This window comes from Charadrius vociferus, unplaced genomic scaffold (genome assembly GCF_000708025.1).
Source record: "Charadrius vociferus isolate BGI_N301 unplaced genomic scaffold, ASM70802v2 scaffold287, whole genome shotgun sequence".
Classification (NCBI taxonomy): Eukaryota; Metazoa; Chordata; class Aves; order Charadriiformes; family Charadriidae; genus Charadrius; species Charadrius vociferus.
Genome location: NW_009649568.1, coordinates 3,164,342 through 3,184,141, shown reverse-complemented (window position 1 = coordinate 3,184,141; position 19,800 = coordinate 3,164,342). Strand labels below are relative to the sequence as shown.

General features: G+C 42.1%; 2 protein-coding genes across 4 annotated transcripts in view; one reads left to right on the top strand and one right to left on the bottom strand.

Annotated features, from left to right (window-relative positions):
* The window catches only part of CRYBG3 (beta-gamma crystallin domain containing 3), a 62,997-nt gene extending 47,554 nt beyond the window's left edge, over positions 1-15,443 (top strand). Inside the window, exons 17-21 of the mRNA XM_009890120.1 lie at positions 6,670-6,809; positions 10,542-10,665; positions 12,927-13,085; positions 13,678-13,837; positions 15,309-15,443. Of these exons, the coding sequence (XP_009888422.1) occupies positions 6,670-6,809; positions 10,542-10,665; positions 12,927-13,085; positions 13,678-13,837; positions 15,309-15,397 (672 nt within the window). The 3' untranslated portion in view covers positions 15,398-15,443. The remainder of the gene's footprint in view (positions 1-6,669; positions 6,810-10,541; positions 10,666-12,926; positions 13,086-13,677; positions 13,838-15,308) is intronic.
* Positions 15,444-18,037: 2,594 nt separating this feature from the next.
* MINA (MYC induced nuclear antigen) overlaps positions 18,038-19,800 on the bottom strand; it is a 13,958-nt gene continuing 12,195 nt past the window's right edge. For 2 of the 3 annotated variants that reach the window (XM_009890100.1, XM_009890099.1), the window contains exons 8-9: positions 19,418-19,498; positions 18,130-18,291 (exon numbers count right to left, since the gene is read on the bottom strand). In XM_009890100.1, coding sequence (XP_009888402.1) covers positions 18,130-18,291; positions 19,418-19,498 — 243 coding nt within the window. Of the gene's footprint in view, positions 18,292-19,390; positions 19,499-19,800 lie in introns of all 3 variants that reach the window. The other variant, XM_009890098.1, reaches the window with a different exon arrangement.

Sequence of the window (19,800 nt, the reverse complement as noted above, 5' to 3'; positions counted from 1 at the left end):
TTGCTCATTACCAGCCTTTGAAATCAGTTTAAGTCCATTGACTGGTGTAGGTGTGGTCCAGCTATATATTTTAGCAATAGGTTGTTTCAGCCAGTCCTTTGGGATAGGAGAACAAATCTTCTGGAGGAAATGGGGATGCAGAATCTGGGTAGTCCCTTTCTGATTTGCAAGATTTTAATGATTATTAACTATATGTTTACCTTGATACTGTACAGCTGAGTGAAGTCTCAACTCTGGGCCTTCATCTGCAGGGTGTGTGTAAGAATATAGATTCTTTGTATGAGGCTAACTCCAAAGCAGCAGTGAAGCATAGCAGTCATCACAGCTGCTGACAGCTGCGGGGTATGCAGCTTGGGTGTGTATCCACACCAATTTCTGCATCTGACCCTGAATTAGGATGCCCTTTCTGTTCCTATCTGTTCCGGTCACTAAAAGGAACATCTAGCAGTGGTTTTGCTATTGCATGTAGCAATACCTTCAGTGTAACTTCTTGAGTTTTCACTTAAAATCTGTAACAGTTTTGAGGGGGTTTTGGGATGTTGTCAGCTGCGACAAGATTTTCTGGGCTCTCCATTTTGGAAGGAGAATTTGAGGACTGAAGTTAGGTACTTGTAGTGCTCTTTCATGGCGTGGGTGTGCTTTGGTGACCTGACGGAACAATACTGTAAGGTGGCAGAAGGACTTTTGTGACTGAGTGATGACACATTAACAACCTAATCTATGTGAAACAGCTAAGAACTTCTGCAAAGCCTTGACTGATTTTTTTTTTTTTTAAATTGATCAACCAGTTGAAGATAAGGAAAGGGTTTAAGGGAATAGTTTCTCTGGAAAATGCAGCAAACAAATACAGCAAATGTTCTAAATGAAAAAAATAAGGAAATTTTTTTAGGAAAGTAAACTTTCTAGTTTTGAGCTTTAAAATTTCCAGAAATATAGTTTGCTTGTTTAAAAGCTTAATCACATAACAAAATGAAAAATCTCATTCTAAATCACAGAGTTGGCCCAATTAAAATAGAAAAAAAACAAACAACAAAACCTTCAGAGCAACGCAAAATTAATTTGGATAAGAAAACGGGCTCAGACTAGCAATGGTCTGATTTCTTCACTGTGATGACAGTATTTTAGGTTGGCTAGCTTTTGTTCTAACCTTTAGCTCTTGGAGGGATGTTTTATGGGTTCTTTGTTGAAAAGTGAAGTTGTCATTTCAAGTATGGCATGCTACTCCCACCCCCTCCACACATACTCCCCCATTTCCTAAGAAATTCAAATTAATGTAGTTCCACTTTGGTTATTTCCCCATTTATTACGCATTGGTGTCATAGAGGAATTAAGCACATCTTTGCAACCAGTTTCCCCTACTCTTTGTTCGGGAAGTAGCAAAGGTTAGGTAGGGTCATAAGGAGAGTGGGGAAGGTGTTCCCATATTCCCAGGAACCTCTTTCCCATATTGGCTTATTCTCTGATGTGTATAATACTCAAGCTAAATCTTTAGGAGACCCTACCTGTATTATTTCCATGCTGTTCCCTTTCGCCCAAATTCAGACTGGACTGTTCTGTCCTCCTGGGAACATTCAAGAAAAGCTATAGGTTAATGAGAGGATACAAAGAAGGAGCAAAGCACCTTGATAATAAAAAAATAATGTCCTTTGTTTTCGGTATTCTAGGAAGAAAACAAGTGTTGCAATACCCATGTATTAATGTAGATTGCATATTGAATAGCGATGTGTTACATGGCCTTTTCCCTTCTGAGAAGGGGAATGCTTCTGAAAGACCAATGAGTCTTTTTTATGTTTTAAGTGGGGAAAATATGCTAGAAAGTATATCTCACAGGAACATATTTCTTTAAGTGAACAGGCAGTTACACACTTTAGAAGTCCACTTAACATTAGAAGGGTACACAGCTATTTAGCAGTACTGGTAAGAACACTGGAACTAATGTAACTTGCCTCTAATTGTCTCCTTTCATCTAAAAATCCCAAAGCAGTCTTTAAGAAATGCTCGTGTATGGAATTTGCTGGTATTGTTGGTGATAGCCGCTCTGGATAAAAGCATAGCACAGATTAAGGGCTGCTGCATTTGCTGCAGAGGTGCAGGTTTCCATGCCTGCATCAGCAAGGACTTGCCTTTTGCATTGCCATGAATTCATGAAAAGGAAAGCGTGGGCCGCTTGCCTGGTGGCAAGAGAGCGGGTGAAGTCAGCTGGGCTATTTATAGTGCCATGGTTGCTTATTGGGACATTTGCCCAGAGTTTGTTGCTTGAAGAGGTTAATCTTCTGGGGTAGAAACCCTTACAAGATGTTCTTACAAAGGGGAGTTCAGCTCCAATGCTGCCTTTTCTCAGGCATGTTGTTTTGTCAAACTCTATATATAAATATCTGGTGTGACTTACATGGACAAGAGTATTCAGGATTGTTGCAGTGAGCAATTAGTTTTCCTTCTAAAATGTTAACTTCAGCCCTAAAGTTAAACCAATCTCGTAGTTTCTAAAATAAAAATGAGATCTGGGTTGTAGGTTTGACAACGCCTTTTATTTTTTTCTTTTTCTTTTGAGGCATTCCTTATTCTTGCTCTGATCGATAATGATATTTCCTGTATTTCTATATTTTATTATCTTTTCTAAGTTAAATATAGGTGTTAACTAATCTCCCCAGCATTGCTGTGAGGCAAATAATGAAATCAGATACAAAAATTAATCGGTGTTTCCCAGGGCCAGGCAATGAGTCATTTTGTGTAGCTGGGACTGGACCGGGGGTGTTACTGTCATCCAGAACTGTATTCATCTTCCTCAGCTGGGCATCCTTCCCACACTGAAGGGTGTAGCCAGGCGAGCGCAGCTTCAGTAAAGACAGTTGTAAATGATGAGTTACCCAAGACTGAAGAGTAAAGATTTTTCCAAGGATGTTGTAGTACAGCTGTGAGGCTCCTCCAGTTAAGGCTCTGGCGAATGTTGTTCGCATAGCAGCGGGTCAGCAGGGACGCGAAGTGGGGAAGTGTACCAGCCCTTGCCATGAGTGGGTTACAGTCATGCTTTAGTCTGGCCCTGTGGATTTCTTTCTTTGGCTTTATTAGGCTTTCCCGTCAAAGTTTGTAAAATCTAAGTTTGCAAAAAAAAGTGCAAGGAAAAATACGTTTTGGGGTGAGCCTGTCTCAAAAGGGCTTTTAGTAATTAGTAATAATTTTAACAACATTCATAATGAAAAATTATCCGTATGTTATCCATAGCTAAAATTATACTTGTTTTTATTATAAGCATGTGTGCAAGTTCACTTGCGCAGTGTTGTAGCACGTTTTTGTTAGCTACTTTGTGTCTGTAAACTATGGCTTTTCAGTGGGTCAAGCACCTGAGCCTTGCACTGGGAACCAAAGGCATTTGAAAGGAAGCTCATCTCGCACTGATCTTTGTTTGATGTCTAACGCTTCAGGCATGCATTGCATTTTTTCTGAACTGGTGAAGTATAAAATTCTGTTTTGAATTGTGCAGAGTTTGTAGTGTACAGCTTCTCTCTGTTTAAAAAAAAAGGTGGAAGTCATTGAAGGGAAAGCCAGAGCTGAGTTGAACTGTGTTAGAGATTTTTAGTATGTGGATTTCCACGGCTTGCCTTTCAGCCCCTGAAATTACACAGTGGGGAGGGAAAAAAGCTGTGTCATTTTCATGCCATCACGTGCTGTATTAGCCATAGACTACCACACCTGTTAAGTAAAGAACGTCACTGTATTTAACAGTTCACAAGGCTGCTTATATCTTGAAATGCTATGTAAATATAGCCTTCCTTAATCACCGGCCTCTTGAATATATTAAATCTCTTCAAGTTTCTTCCTGAACACTGGCATTAAAAAACAGGACAAGTAAAACCTCTTGAAACTTTATTGGTGCTGGTTTAAGCAAGGCAATTAGTTCCTTAACTCGCAAAGATCAGCCCAAGTAATTCTTTAGTGCTTTGTCATTCTTGCAATTGGCAAGCTTTCCCCAAAGGAGGGCATTTCAGGCATTTTCCTTGAAATAACTACAAAAGGAAGCTAAGGTAATCCTGACCTAGATATGGCAATGATTTGCCAGTTGTGGGTAAATGCAGATGTCTTTAGCTCACCTTTTGAAATCGGGGACTGGGGTCCACCTAAAGCAACGCCACAATCCGAGGTTGTCCCCTCTTGTATTCTCTGCCCGGTTGCCCTTCCTCTGGCTCTCGGAGAGCTCCGTTCCTCCCTGGCCTGTCAGGATTGGGCCTTGGTGAAGAAAACTGACTTTGTCAGTCTCACTTACCTATCAGTGATCACACTTCAGCCTGAAAATGGGTGAAAGTGCACCTCAGCCTTCTGCAAGGAAGGGTGGGAGCAAGATGCCTCTGTAGTAAGCGTAACAGCACAGCCTCAAAACCTTGTTTTTTACTGTTGGTAGTTTCCATGGAGCTATGAAAACAAAATCAGAGAAAAAAGCCAGGCCAAGTCACTGCTGCCAGCTGTTGGTATAAAACGGTATATATAAAGTGAGTAATCAGCTCATTGCTCTATATATGGTTATGGAAATATGAGCGCTTCAGTGCTTGAGACAGCAGCATGTTTTCTTTTTCTGTGTTTCACGTCTGTGCCAAGATCACTGGAGTCCTGCTGAGGTCTCACTGGAGAGGTGGCATCGGTCCTTGTGATTGGTTGTGTTTGTGTTTCATTGATGCAACGTCTGCTGCGTAGCGACAGGCTGGGTGGGACTCTGAGCAACCAGACAGGGCTTTCTCAGGCCCATGAAGCTCAAACAGTCTTAATCACATGAGAGCTAGAGTAATTTTAATTGACTCCACCAATATGCTGTTCTGATTCTTGGCATATAAATGGATATGCGGGATCAGCTGACTTGTCCATCTAGTACAGCATCTCTGTCTCGTAACATACTGAATATTGCAACAGCAGGATAAATTTTAGGCTTTGGTAACAATGTCTAGCAACAAGGATGCCAAATGGTGTTTCTCATGCTTACTAATGCACTTGTGAAATTTTTCCCTGTTGGACCTGCTCTGGACATGGCTTCTGGTCTCCAGTCAGGTGAAAGCCAGTGCCAAGAGAGTAGGCTCTGGCAAACTTGAGCACGATGCTACTGCATTGCTGACCAAAACAACCTGAGAAGTAGCTGCCTGCACTAGGTCTGCTGGTCTAGATTTCAAAGCAAGCCTTTAAACACACACTGTAAATTTGACCCACCTCATCCAGCAGAAGGCAGGTGGGAAGAACAGACATTCCGAAATAAAAACGGTATGGGTTTTAATCTCTTTCTGGTTTGTAATGTTAGTTTTTTTGGAGTGCAGTGGGCTTTCAAAACCTCTCCATGCGAATGATCCCAGGCTCTTCTTTAAAATGTCTCAGCAAATTCCCTGTCCGTGCAGTGTTGCATGACTTACATTGTCCCTGCACTGGTCAGCAGAGGAAAGCAATTTCTCTGAGGCAGGATTTGAACAACCAGTTACATACCAAGTGCACTGAGTCAGTGCCAGTAAATTCGTAAGTCCTGAATCACCACTGAGCTCTTCAGAGACACTTCACTACAATACATGTGCCTCTTCAAACATGAAAGTTAAGTTCTCTTAATTACTCAGTGCCTGTGTCAACTTTAATTCAAGATTTTGTTTCATTCATTCCACCTGAGGCCATGTCTTTGCTGGACAAGAAATCCTACCTTTTGCCTGGGCCAGCTATCTCGGGGTAACATCTCTGAAGAACAAGGTGACTTCCTTGGAGAGGCTGCTAATTGAAGCAGTTGTTCAGACGTATTCCCTCTTCCTTTACCAGCTGCATCAAGATATAAATGACAAGTGCTTATGATTTTGGTTACTATACTTCCCTTATGGTTTTAGGTTAAAAATGCTGCAAAATTGTACAAGTGTTCCTTGTACAAAGGCACAGACTTCGCATATTTAAATCTGCTCCTTCTGTGCTTTTCTGCTGATCTTACAGCTGTACCACATTTTCGTGCAAACTGATCCTTTTATTTGCTTTCATAGGCAATCTCTCAACTGTAGAAAAGCACACTAAATGAAAAATGTTGCAATTCTAAATGAGGTTGAAGGCGTTCCTAATTATGCTATTTCTTCAAGATTGTGAGAAGAAAAATAGGAATGTCTGTTAAAAATGGAGAACTTCTGAGTTCTGATGTGTTTAAGCTTTTCCAATTTGCATATCCCTAAGATTTTTTCCAACCACTGCTCATTAAATTCTATGGACAATAGACTTGCGATTTGCCTCACTACTTTAGATGCAATCTGCAGGTCACCATGAAAACTACTGCTGTAACGTGTTCCATCAATAAATAAATAAACTGGATTTATGAAAAGGAATCAAGGCCCTGATCATACAAATCAGATCAAAAGGAGATTTTTCAAATGCAGAGGCCTCTGCATCTCGAAGCGACTCGCTGTGTCTGGCCTGTGTCAGTGGGGCACTATACGGTGATGACAAAGCCACTGATAAATCCAGTGTGTTTCAGCTCTGTGTGCTTTGTTGATGGATGCACATTTTTTTTGTCCTTGCTGTTACATTTGCTGAGGGAGCATGATCTAACCTAAAAGCATGCGGAAATTAAACTGAAGTGGGCAAATGTGCGCATCATACCTAACAACTGAAGTTAGACTATTCCTGATAAAACTAAAACTTTGCTTTTTTTTTTTTTTTCTCCTACCCCCCCAGGTTTTTGCTGAGCCCTCCATCAGTCTGTTCGCTCTGGAATGCTGCAAGGGCAGAGAGCTGAACTTCAGTGAACCTGTCAATTCTGTTTTGAATGAGGACCTTCATTTTTACACTCAGTCTGTATGGGTGAGAAGTGGATTGTAAGTATGGGAGAAATAGTCTTGTCAGCTTTGCATTATAGGAGCTAATACCGAGCATGCATTTTCTCCCAGTTACTGCTTTTTTCATAGGATAAGTTTTACGTTCTAACTTTTATTTTGAGACAATATAAAATACAAAAATGCGGTTGAATGCTAGACCCACTTTTTGTCTCAGGACTCAAAATGAACAAAAGTTCTGGGCAGAGGTTATATTTCCCCCGTAAGAAACATCCTTATATCCCTGTAAGTAATGAACAATAGAGCCTGTTGTTCAAACCAGGAACCAAAAGTAACTAAGTTTTGATTGCTGACTTACAAAGGTAAACTCAGACTGCCTTTATTAACTAGCTATAAAATACCACCTGTAAAGTGCAGTGATTTAACATAAACCACGGCAGTGGTTCACTGAAGCTTGACATGCTGATCAGCTGACAAAGAGGCAGCAGCTTCTGAGAGAAGCTCGGGGCGGATCTGACAGCTGGAACAGTAATTTGCTTCTGGTATTAGTTTAACCCCCCTCCTTGAGGGTGAATACACACTCAAGGTCTTCTGTGAAAACCATTTTGCATCTGCAGAAGTGACCTTGTAACCTCTTCTGTGTCTTCTCCTTTCACCTTTTGGAAAAACTCTCAAGTATTCTCTCTTGGACAGGTTTTCAGCCTCCACATCCACAGCAGCAACAAATACCTTGCAGAGTCTCCTCCTGTAACTGAGACTGGCTGGAAACTGCTCTTCTAATGTGACACGCATTTATTGTGTTTATTTTTAACCTTTTCCCAACTTTTTCACATAGACAAGGCTGTAATTTTCTTGAGAGATCCAAAACCATGCAAAATTTGAACTAATTGGGCAAGGAATTAGTGTAGACTGTTCACGCTTAGGTATATCTCTGTTGTTACTCTTCTGGTGAATTTTTCAAACACATCTAGTCTGTTACCACCTAGAAGTCAAAACCCTTCTGTGGATGTCTGTGATAACGCTGCTGAGCACTCCTCTGATTCTTTGAGGTTGGTACAAAGGCTAAGCCTAACATAGCTAATGCTCCAGAGCACCGTGGACCGTTTTCTTGCAGGAATTTCACAAGTGTTTTCTTGAAAGGTTGGTTAAGGATTGAACCTCCCTTTCTTTAAGAGCCGTCAGTGGCAGTTGACTTTAGCTGTGGGCCCCTAGTGAATACAAGCTTCCCCACAGAGCTTTGCCAGTTCACTATGAATTCTAGTCCCAACCATCTGTGCCACTTCCATCCTGAGCCCCTGCTGAAAATATACAGAGTGAGTGATCGCGTGCTGCTGTTACCTTGAGGTGCCCCAGGTGAGAGTGGCAAGCAGCTGCTGTTTGAGGCTGAGAACAGCATACCCTCATTGCCCATGATCTGTGCTAGGGTGGAGGAGGAAAGGCCTTCTCTGGGAGGAACATCTGATTTATTTCTGGTGGGAGTGTGTAAATCTTCACACCTCTGTGGAGGTGTTACAGTCTAAAGTGTGTCCTGTTGGGGAATGTCTCTGTGAGCTTTCTTTGCCCTCTCAGAGTGCGGAACTGGAAATTAAATCACTTTGCCCGTGCAGTTGGCTGTAAAGGAAGGGTGATGGCTTTGGGAGCACATGGGTAAAAAAGCACAGGAGAGCGAGGACAACAGTTGGCCCTTTCCCCCACTTCCTGGTCATTTCTGGGTATCCCAGCCAGGTTAGCTGGTTCCCCGTCTCTGGGAGGGGTCGGGGCAGAATGGCTGGGCTTCCTCTGAGCTCCTTGTCACGTGAGGAAACAGACCTCCACAGCCTGTCCCCATCCCACGCTGCAGATAGGTAGGCTAAAAGCTGAGGGTGGCAGGTGATCATGAGAAGTCTGTGGGATGTCCTAGAGGGTTTGTTTGCCTTGTCTGTGATCAAGAGTTCGGGAAGGCCGATTTAGAGGCTTTTTGGCTCCTTGCCCCAAAAGCCTACTGTCAGCTTTAGACAAATGACAAGAGATTTATGTAAACATACTGATGGCTTAGGTACAAGGATCCTTCCTGAGCCAAGTGACCACCTCGGTCAGAAATGGCACTAGCCTGGACTGGGGCTTGGCAAATGGGGCTGGGGTCTGAGGAACTCGAAGGTGGGGGAAAGATGGCACAGCGGAGGCTGTGGGTCTGCCTGAGAGCCGAGATGTGTTTTGTCTGTGTCGCGGAATGCCAGAAGCCCAGCCTGGCTTCATGTGGTTATTACCAGGGAGACCTTATAGCAGCCTCCCAGTACCTAAAGGGGGCCTACAGGAGAGCTGGGGAAGGACTTTTTACAGGGGCCTGTAGTGATAGGACAAAGGGGAATGGCTTCAAACTGGAAGAGAGTAGATTTAGATTAGGTTTGAGGAAACAAATTTTCACTGTGAGGGTGGTGAGGCACTGGCACAGGTTGCCCAGAGAAGCTGTGGCTGCCCCATCCCTGGAGGTGTTCAAGGCCAGGCTGGATGGAGCTTTGAGCAACCTGGTCTGGTGGGAGGTGTCCCTGCCCATGGCAGGGGGGGTGGGACTAGATGATCTTCAAGGGCCCTTCCAACCTAAACCATTCTATGATACTGTAACCATCTGTCCCTGTCTGTCCCCTGTCCGGTTCCTATGTATGTCTGCTTTGAAACTGCAGGGACTGTTTGATGCTCCCAGAACAATGTTAAAAGTGAATTCTGAGTGACTTGACAGAAAAACATTGCAAGAAAAAAGTCAGGAGTGTGTTAGACAGTGGTGGCCAGGCTGCTCTGAATACCTGTTAGTCAGGAGGTATGGGACTTAATTTGAAGAAACAGGGATTCAACCTCATTAGGAGGCAGTTCACAGTTGGCACGCTTCAGCCTCCGTGGAGTCCTGAGCAAGGCTGGCTGTCAGTTTCTCCAAATGAGGTGCAATGGGGAAAGTCAATTACAGGTGCGGTGAGCACTGTTTGTGGCTGTTTTTTCATTGACTTAGTGCAGCCATCCCTCATGTTCTTGGCAGCTGACCTGTAAAACAGGTAACGTGGGGAAACCAGTATTTGCTTTGTGTTCAGCCGAGTTAATGAGTCAAGCGTTTGGGATTCAGTGTCTGCACAACAACGTCCTATTGATATAAACAAAACCCATCTGTGATCCTGAGGCTGCCTTTGTAAGCAGCAACCCGGTATTTACTGAGCAGACACCCAGATAACAAGGGGTCTGTATGTGCCGGTGCTTTAACACTGAGCTAAAGGATTCAACAATGTACACGGCTCAGATATATTTGCTACAGGAAAGTCTGTTACAGCAGTGTATAGGTTTTGGAGTAAATATTTTGTATGCGCTTTCAGACAAGTGGAATAGCTATAAAAAGCTTTACTGTAACAAAAGAAACCATTGGACAATATCCTCTCATAATTAATATGTACAGCCAGGCAAAGCTGGAAGTAATTCAGTCTGGTGTGTGGCTTTAGTTTCCTAACGCATGTCCGCTGAAACCTGCATTATTCCCATCTGGGTTCATGCAGATGTTCTCATATTTGTGGTGAAAAAAAGGCTAGGGGGGGAGAGTTTACAAGTTTCAGGTAGACAAACAGAAAACAGGTCTTAATTTAGACACAAAACAGTTAAACCTCTGAAATCAAAGGCTTTTTGTGGCATGGTAATAGAGGTTTGATACACAACTACTATGCTCGGGGGCTTTCAAGAGCACAGCCCTGACCACAAGCCTGTAGTTTTGTTTTGCTATGGTTAACATGTTGTCTTTCGTGTTCTCTTTTCTGTATCCAGGTGGATTGCATACGAGGGATGTAATTTTTTGGGAAAGCAGATTCTGCTGGAGCCCAGTGAGATTTCAAACTGGAATGAACACAGCGGCTGGAAAGTAATTGGCTCTCTTCGTCCTATGAAGCAGGTAGTGTAACAGTGTATGACAATAATTTTTTTTGGACAGGGATTAGTGCACAAGCATCAGCTGTACCACTAAGTATAATGGCGTGCATTGTACTCCTTAAATCAGGCCAAATGATGACAGCCAGAAGGACCTGCTGGAAGATTAGCGAAGCAGAAAATTCCTCCAGTGGCAGTTACTGAGATCTATATTAGGCTCCTAAAGGGAAACAATTCCTAGTTTCTCAGAGCCAAGTTTTGTTTTTCTGAATGGCTCATTAGCATGTTCTGTAGATGCTCTATTTTTACATTTTTGCCATACAACAATACCAATGAGAAAACCAATTCTACATTGGCTTGTTTCATAATTAACATAAATGGAAGCAAGAACAAATTTTATTGTGCCGTAGCCTGGATTTCTAAAAGCAGCAAAGTTTATGCAGGTCCCACCGGGTTTTCCCTCTCTGCCTCACTCCCAAGTACTGCCGATTTCAGTCTCATTCAAAGATTCAGGTCTCAAAACCACAAAGTTCTTAAGAGCTCTGTGGAAGGCAGATAGAGAAGCAAGACTGAGACAAATGCCCCTCAGTCAAGGAAAAGCGGGTACAATTCTGCTTCTCTGCCCTTCCAAGATGCATCAGGTAATCAGTGAGGCACATAAGCTCCAAAGCAAAGCACGTGTTGCTGCTGCCCCGCCACGCAGCTGTGGGATGGGCGGCAGCATGCGGGCAGTTAAGAAAAGGGAAGGGGAGAGGGGCAGGGATTGTGAGCAGGAACCCCCCTGGAAAAGTTTTTCTTAGCTCTGCTTCTCACAGAACCACTTGTTTCCACTTAGTGACAAATACAGCTTTATTTTTAAACACTAGATTTAACTGGAGAAACGTTGTAGTGAACAAAACCAATCATTTTTAGCATTAGCTATGCATTATCTGCCCCCCACCCATGCCCCAAAGTAAAGGATTTCTCTTTTTCTTTCCCCCCAATTATTTGTTAGTCTAAGAAGTTGACAGTGCCATGGAATTCTCTGGAAGCGGTAGCTACCAAAGGATACCTTTTGGGCTGTTTTTGCAAATGATAATGAAAATAATTTGTGCTGATCTTAAAACCAGAATTCTCTCTTCAGCCAGCAATTTGAAGAGCTTTTGTATTTGGTAGCATCCTTTTTCACACTGCAGCAGTGAGCAGTGTTATAAGGCCTACTTCAGCTACTTTGCTGGGACTTTGGCATTTGGGGTTTGTGCAATTTTTTTTTGTTTGGTTTGGTTTTGGTTTGTTTTAAATCCTGCAAAGTGAGGGCTTCTTTGAGTTTGGGCAGTCAGCTACCTGTGCTTGACGCTATGTGGGCATATGGGTGTGGGTTTTTTTGGTTTTTTTTTTTTTTGGAGACCAGAGTAATTCTACAAACGTGCACTTCGTATTTCTTACTTCTGTCTCCGTTACAATATTACAAAACCAGGCAAGCCTGCCAGTGTTAGAGGTACTGCAAGAAAAAGCAAAACATTTGCAACTTATGCAAAATGAGACAAGAATTTGGCTCTGTGACTTCATAATATGATCCCTTCCTTGTCAAGAATAGCTATACACTGTACTAATACACCTTAGTTTATGGATGTTTGGTGGGATAGAGGCTTTATTGTCTGTATCTCAGGGTTTGTTTTAATATTGAAAAAAAGGAGATTCAAAGTTCCTGGCAGAAAAACTATGCCCGAATTGGGGTTCCAGCAGAGCTGCCCTTTATAACTCACTACTCTTTATTTGTGCTGAAATCAGTGAGTAACAGAGCAAAAGCTTGACCCCTGGAGTAGCCCTACAAAATCTCCTCATTTTTTGAGTAAACAGGGATGCCAAGTTAGAACCTTGTTTTCCATGTATGTTCAAAAGCAATGGCGTAACACTCTGCCGTACCTTCCAGTTAACAGGGGCTGAAGTTGCTGAATATGTCACTCGGTAAGTTTTGTGTACTGGGAGTAAAAAGCTTGTGGAATGAGTGAAACATGCTGAATTAGAGATATTTGCATATCGCAGGAATTGGTTCTGTAGACATAAATACATTTAAAAAATCCCAGCTATCTGCCATTGCTGCTTACAGCTGTCTGTATGTGAAGAACACTTACTGCTGCTTTACATGCACGTTTGTTTCCAATAAAAATGTTATTGAACATCCTCGTCTGAAACTGGAAACGGAACATACACTTTAGAAAGCTGATACAAGATGGAGGGGGAGGCATTCTTATGTTGACTTTCTTAATCTCTGTGTTATAACCATCTTCCTTCACACTATCGCAGCCAGCAGTGTACCTCAGAGTGAAGAACCGAGCCCAAGGTAAATATCTGACGGTGGCTGGAAGCCTGGCAGATATAAGAGCAACGTCAGTGTGCGCATCCCCATTCAATGGCAAGAATACCCAGATCTGGCACTACTGTCGTGGACTCTTCAAATCCAAGGTGAGTTTCCAGATGCTGGAAGTGGGTGGGTTGAATCACCTGCCATCCTTTCACCTTCACTTCTTGCTTTTACTGTAGGCTAGCGTTAACACCAGGATAGCTTTTGGCCTCTCCCATGCATCTTAAACCAAAATTCTTATCACCTACATCCTTCTACCATGTATAGACAGATTTGATCTGTCTGCTTTGGCAGGTTGGACTGCTTTCCGCATCTGTCTAATGAGACTGACGTTCCTGGAAGTAGGAACCTGGTTTTGTCTAAGGTCGCAAGTTTAACTTTATTACCTCTAAAGAGTCAAGAATGTCTCTGAAAAGTAATATGTGAAGAAAGGCTGTAGGTGATTTTGTATTAATGCTGCCCTCGACAGTCTGTTATTAATAATGAAGCAACAAAGACCACCACCTGTGATGAAGCAGCTGGCCAACTGCTGAATAGATTGTTCTACAAACAGATTGTTCGTAGCTTGCTTGCCAGACTTGTTGCCAGCTAGGGCACAATTACTGCAATATGCTCGGGGCCTGAAACAGAAACGAGTCAGATACAAAACGGAGCCTTTGTGGCCTGGATCTTACTTCTCCTCTTGTTCCTCAGGCCAACAATGCGTGCCTGGATGTCATTGGTGGCAGAGATGTGCCTGGGGCCAAGGTTGCGCTCTGGGCAGAACATGGGAAGGACAGGCAAAAGTGGAGACTCAATGAGAATGGAACCATCAGTTCATACCTCAGCGACCAACTGGTGCTTGATATTAAAGGTATTTAAAAAAAAAAAAAACCACAGACAAAAAACTAACCCTCACATGTTTTAAGTGCATATATTGATTAAGATTAATTGCTGTATTCCAGCTCTCTTTGTACTTTAGGTTAAATACTGAATCTTGTCTTTCCTGTTAGGTTTATGGCTCATTGCTTGACAGTGGGACAAGAAAAAACAGGGCAGGGGGAACCTTCCTCTTTTGATCGCAGAGGTCTGTTTTGATCAGATCAACTATTCTGCTTGAGGGAGGGAGTTCAGTAGTGCTGATGGCAAGAAATGCAAGTTACAAAGACAAAATGGTGAAGGAAAATCAACCATGGAATCAGTATGGCTCAAAAAGAGGAAAGTGCTCACTCCGAATGTTTTCATGGGAGTTAAAATTGTCATTGCTCAAGTCCTAGTCCTACTAATTATCCATCATGGTAGAACTACCTCAATGGAGAATGCCTGTTCCTCACACACAATTTGTTTGCCATGCTGCTGGCGCTGGGGTTTTAGCTTTAGGGAGAGGTCGTGGGGCAGTGACTGGGGTGGCTGGCTGTGAGGTTGGGGGCTCTGTGGTGCTATCTTCTCAGATGAAAGGGCAAAGAAAATTGATAGCTTAACACCCCTGCAGGGCTTACAGCCCGGGGTAAGGGCACATCCCACAGGTGAAGTCGTCAACCTTTTCAGTCAATGTCCCTACTGGCCCTTACGCATCTGACCTCTGCAGCTCAGACCTACTGATAATGAATTTCCAGCCCTGTGATGCTGAACTAATAGAGCACTCCTTGCTTCCACAACTAAGGAGTTTAACCACCATTACTAACTCATAAATATTTACTATAAAGCCATTAAATGCAACCGACGATACTGATGGCAACTCTTAGAGTATCAGAAAGCTGTGCTGCCTGGGTTACTGCAAAATACAATGCTGAAGGCTGGGGTGGCGAGATACCACTTGATAGATCTTTGGAACACATTTCTTTTAGTGCATTTTTATTTAGGGTATAATGACAAAAAAATGCACTGTCATTTCTATGCTACATGTATTAAAAGGAGAGAAACTATTTCAGGACTTCGTAAGTTTGTGGTTGAAATGGATACGCTACACCAAATCATCTCACGTGTATCTGAACCTGTGCATTTCTACTATGGCAATATGCCTCAAAAATCCAGGCATGTAGCAGGAGCTCAGGACCTGCCAAAAGCAAATCTCTTTAGAGGTGCCGTTTCTGTGCATAGAGATACAGGTGAGGACTCCGTTTTGTGGTATACTCTGCTTTTGAACTAACGGAGCTCCTCAGGGCCTAAGCTGACAAGTGACCATTTCAAGGAGACAGACAGAGAGAGGCAGACACCGGCCCCCTACCTAGTGGAATTTCTGTTTTTCAGCTAATTTTGCTACTTAATCACACTTTTTAAAGATTATGCGTAGACTTTTCTTAGCATTTCTTTTTAAAATTTTTCCTTCATGATTTTGTTTTAAGGAGGAAATTATTATGACAAGAATCACATCATTATGAATCAGCCAATAGATGACAACCTTTCACAAAAATGGGATATTGAAATATTGTGAGTAAAACCCACCACACAGATGGACCTTGTGTGGGTTATTAACACCTAGAGGGGGGAAAAAACCAACTACTGAAGTCACACACCACTGGAAACTTAAGCAGCAACTCCTCTCTACTTTCCTTCGTACCAAGCACCGACTCCTAAACCAACTGAATTTTGCACAAATCTGGAAGATGGGAGGTTGATCTGATGTGTTTCTGCAGGGAAACTGATTCTTTAGAGGCCGCTCCTATGAAAGTTACTGTTCCTTCAACTGAAGTATTAAAAGTAAATGCAAAAGACTACACGTAAGTTTTGCGGGATACGAACTGCAAGAGCTAATATGAGAAAGGCTCTTTAGAAATGTTGTCTTCACCTTCCTTTCAAACTGATGGAAGCTCACTGAAGAATGAATGCACTAATGGGCTTGAAAGAGGTTGAGCTGGACTTTTATGCCCTGAGTGAAACTGTGTATGTTCTAAGCAATCTTGCAGCTCAGATCATATCTCTTGCTAAAATGCAATTTATTTTGTTCATAAAGACCACTTAGAACTGGAATTACCAGCTCAGCGTGTGAAATGGGGCAGGAGAGAACGCCTGACTTTCACCCCCCTAATGTTACTGGTAGGCCTTTGTCTTCATTTGTTTTAACAACACCAAATTTCCAGATTCAGGAACTGGTTTTGCTGACCCATGGCCTGTTTCCAACCCATGAAACTGTGAGTTATCACTGAAGGTCCCCTTTAACATGGAGCCATATCTACATGTATCAAAAGAGTGAAATGGTCCTGGGTCAGGCTCGACTTCTACAAGGGCTAGCTGCATTTAGAGCAGTAATTGATTTTAACTCTAGCTGTATTTTGTTTTGATGTATATAGGTTAATTTAATACAATGTAATTTGGTCTTGGCACCATGTCTTCCTTCAGAAAATAATTCACCATAGTGTGTATTTTCAAAGGTGCTAGCAGCCTGCATTGCAACGCTTGCTCAGTGTTAAAGGAACAGCGTTAACTGCATGTTCATGTTAACTGTGGCTCATCAACAACAGGTACATCTTACCCCAAAGGATGAGGAGTTAGACTAATGGTCCAGACCTTGGCAGGCCAGTGGTTTCCTCAATTTCAGCACTATGCAACCGGCCTCAGGCTATCACTTGAGACAGACAGAGCCAGATACCTTAACTGGACTGCAGTTCCAGGTTTGAAAAGCATGTACCCCACTCACCATTGACAAATACAGAAGGAACTGCAGATGGCTGTAGAGCTGCAAACACCTAACGTGGAAGAGAAGTCCCTTAGATCACTCGTAACTTCATTTGATTTCAGCATCACTGAGTTAATCTACTTTGTTGAAAAGGTAGTATTTTTTTTTCCTTATTTGTATATTCAGGATATGTGTTTCTATAATTATTTAAAGAGTTTAGGCTAGCTAAAGACAGGTATTTCAGTTTCCAAAAGCTGTAACTATTCCATTTGTGCATTCAAACAGGATTCAGCCCCAATCAAATGAAAACACATGACCCTAAGTTTGCCACAGAAATAAAATATATGGATGTCTATTTTTGTATGAAATGGAGTTCTATATAGTACTATTTAAAAAAACCTTATCTACTTGCACTTACTATTTTACATTCTAAAATTATCATAAATCTGCTGTTTAAGTAACAGATTTTCAAATGTATGTATATATTTTTCCAACTAAAGCACTTGTTTAGCTTTTTTATGTAAGTCAGTATATCAAGTGGTCTACATGTGACTTGCTTTCCATAGGAAATTTTAAAAGCCTGTGTAAAAAGTTCCAGTCTTTTAAACCAAGAATGACTAAATCATATTTGGTATGGCAGTGCTACATAACGAAGTAAGCAGGCTTTTGTACTTAAGAGATCTCGAATGTAAAATGCTAAGCATGTATATTTTAATTGTATAAAACTTTTTTAAGAGGAACCCTTTGCTTGTTTGTTTCTTTTTAAACAAACTAAACACAACAATAGTTTTTAGCACATCAAGTGCATTCCTGTAAAATGCTTCCTTTCAAGTGGACAAAAAAGGGATAAATATATTGAATCCCCTGACTGTGCTGTTACATTAGTTTGCATATTAAATATCAATGTTCAAGTATTAAAATAACTGCACTAAAAACCCACTCAAGTGAGTATTGAAGATACAGATTGCAGTTCCAGGTTTGGTTATACTTCCACATTTAAATTGGTGCTGGGGGTTTGTTTATTCCAGAGGTGGCAATATCTGAGAGGAAAGGGGTTTCTAGGGCAAAGGCTTCCGCCTTTGGGAAACAACACGCACAGCTTTTACTGAGCAGCTTTCATTCTCTCAGGGCAAACAAACAAGACAAAGGGGTTTTCTTGCTGGTAAACTTTACACGTGAAAACAAGTTACGGGTTTGTGCTCAAGGTCCTGGAGCCTGCTCCATGTTATACCTTTAGATGACCTCCACATCAAGGCAGAGGAAAGGGGATACCACAGCACTGGTGTTACTGTGGGTGACTTCATCCATCCACAGACACGGAGCTGTGGCTCACTGGGCAGTAAGCAGCTTACCTGTTTTTCCCAATGCCCATTTCCCCAAAGCTAAGGAAAGAAAAAGAACAGTTGCCAAAGTATATATATTGCAATGCTTTGTTAGACAGCAATACAAACCAGAGGCTGGATGGATAAAAAAGTAATTTAATAAGAGAACTCAAGAGACTCTTAATGGCCAGAAATAGTACGTACAGGAGCAGCTAATTCACAAAAGCATCAAATAACTTCAATTAAACATTCAGTCCATAGCGACAAGGCAAGGTTTTCTTTCTCTTCATCTGAGGTAAGGTTAAGCTCTTTAACATAAACAGTGCTGCTACTCCAAATCTGCTTCAGTGCATCCAAGTATGACAAAGGAAACCGCAGCCCATGAGTCTCCTGGGGAGGGGATTAAAAAAAATAAATCCTTTGGCTAAGTGCAATGTTCCTTATTACATAAGAGTATATGAGGCTATAGGTACTAACGTGTCCTCCTTTCACACACCACAGTGGGATTTGAGAGCATCCTGCAAAAGATGCCATATCACCCTGCCAACTTTCTTAATAGGCAGCTAGCTGAAATCTCTTAAGATGTTCTAGCACATCTTTATATGGTAGGGTGCATGACTTCCTCGTGGTTTCCACAGGGCAGAATGAAATAACTTTAGATGTACATTATTGCATAACCCTACCTGTTCTTTTTGAAAGGTCATATAAGCTTCTTTCTATCTGGCACACAGTTTGGCAGAACCCCAGAGGACCTACATTACCACAGCTGGAGTCTTTAAGGGCAGGGAGGTATATTCTGGGATTTGCCCATACTGTACAGGTACCAGCGTACAACCTCGGCTACCCGTATTCAGTACTCTAGAGGACTGATGAAATTTGCCTTAAAAGGCAAGTAACTGCCAGGCAAAAAGCCCTGCTGTAATTACTGACACAAGAACAGGCTGAGTTCTGCTTTGCCTCTACGGTGTGTCTGTGCAGACCTGTACTGGACATGTTTCAGGTCACAGACCTAAGATAGAGCATCTTACTATCATAAATGGGAACAAAGAAGTTCCAAAGCTCACAGCCACTCGTCAGGAGTATTTATGATTTGAGTAAAAGCACATTGTACATAACCCAAGTAAGAATGGAGATGAACTATCTGCAGCCTTATTAACAGTCTAAAACGTTCCCTTGTTACATGTTAGTAAGTGTTTACTCCCAATGCTGACCCACCCCACAATGAACACCCTTATCTTGCGGTATGTTCCAGTGGATATAGACTCTAACGTGGGTTCAACATGGCATACACAGGGCATATAAAGCACAGTGATCCCTGCTACTGCTGAACATGTGTTAGCATATCCAATAGCCTTAATAAAGGATGTTCTAAAAGACACAGATGTAAGAGACACTTCTAGCCACGCCATTAGCTTTGCTAGCTAGGACATAAGGCATGCACAAGAAATCCTGTTCCTGCAGCTTTTGGAGTGTGGTTGTGGGAACAAACCTGTGATGTGCCTTCCTCACTAGTAGCATCATCTGTCCCCATCATGTGAGTTTCTCTCCTGTTCTTTAAAGAATGATACACATAAACCATCTCTCTGCGAATTTCATCCTAAAAGACAGCAGGAAGAAAGCGATTACATATGATTTACACCCTCAAATTCATCTACTCAAGTGACAATGTCAGTACCTTAATTCTGGAGTCCACTGTTGCATCAGTGAAAGCAATCCACCTTCCTAACTGAATGATCCAACAGTCATCTACCACAGCAACGCGAGTCTCCAAAACATCTTTGAAAAGATATTTGCAACCTGTAACCTGCCTTAGTACTGCCTCTACTAGACTCACAGGGACTGAAGCTGTACAGAAAACACGCCATTTAAGGTGCACCTCCTAGAAGGCCTTAATGAAAG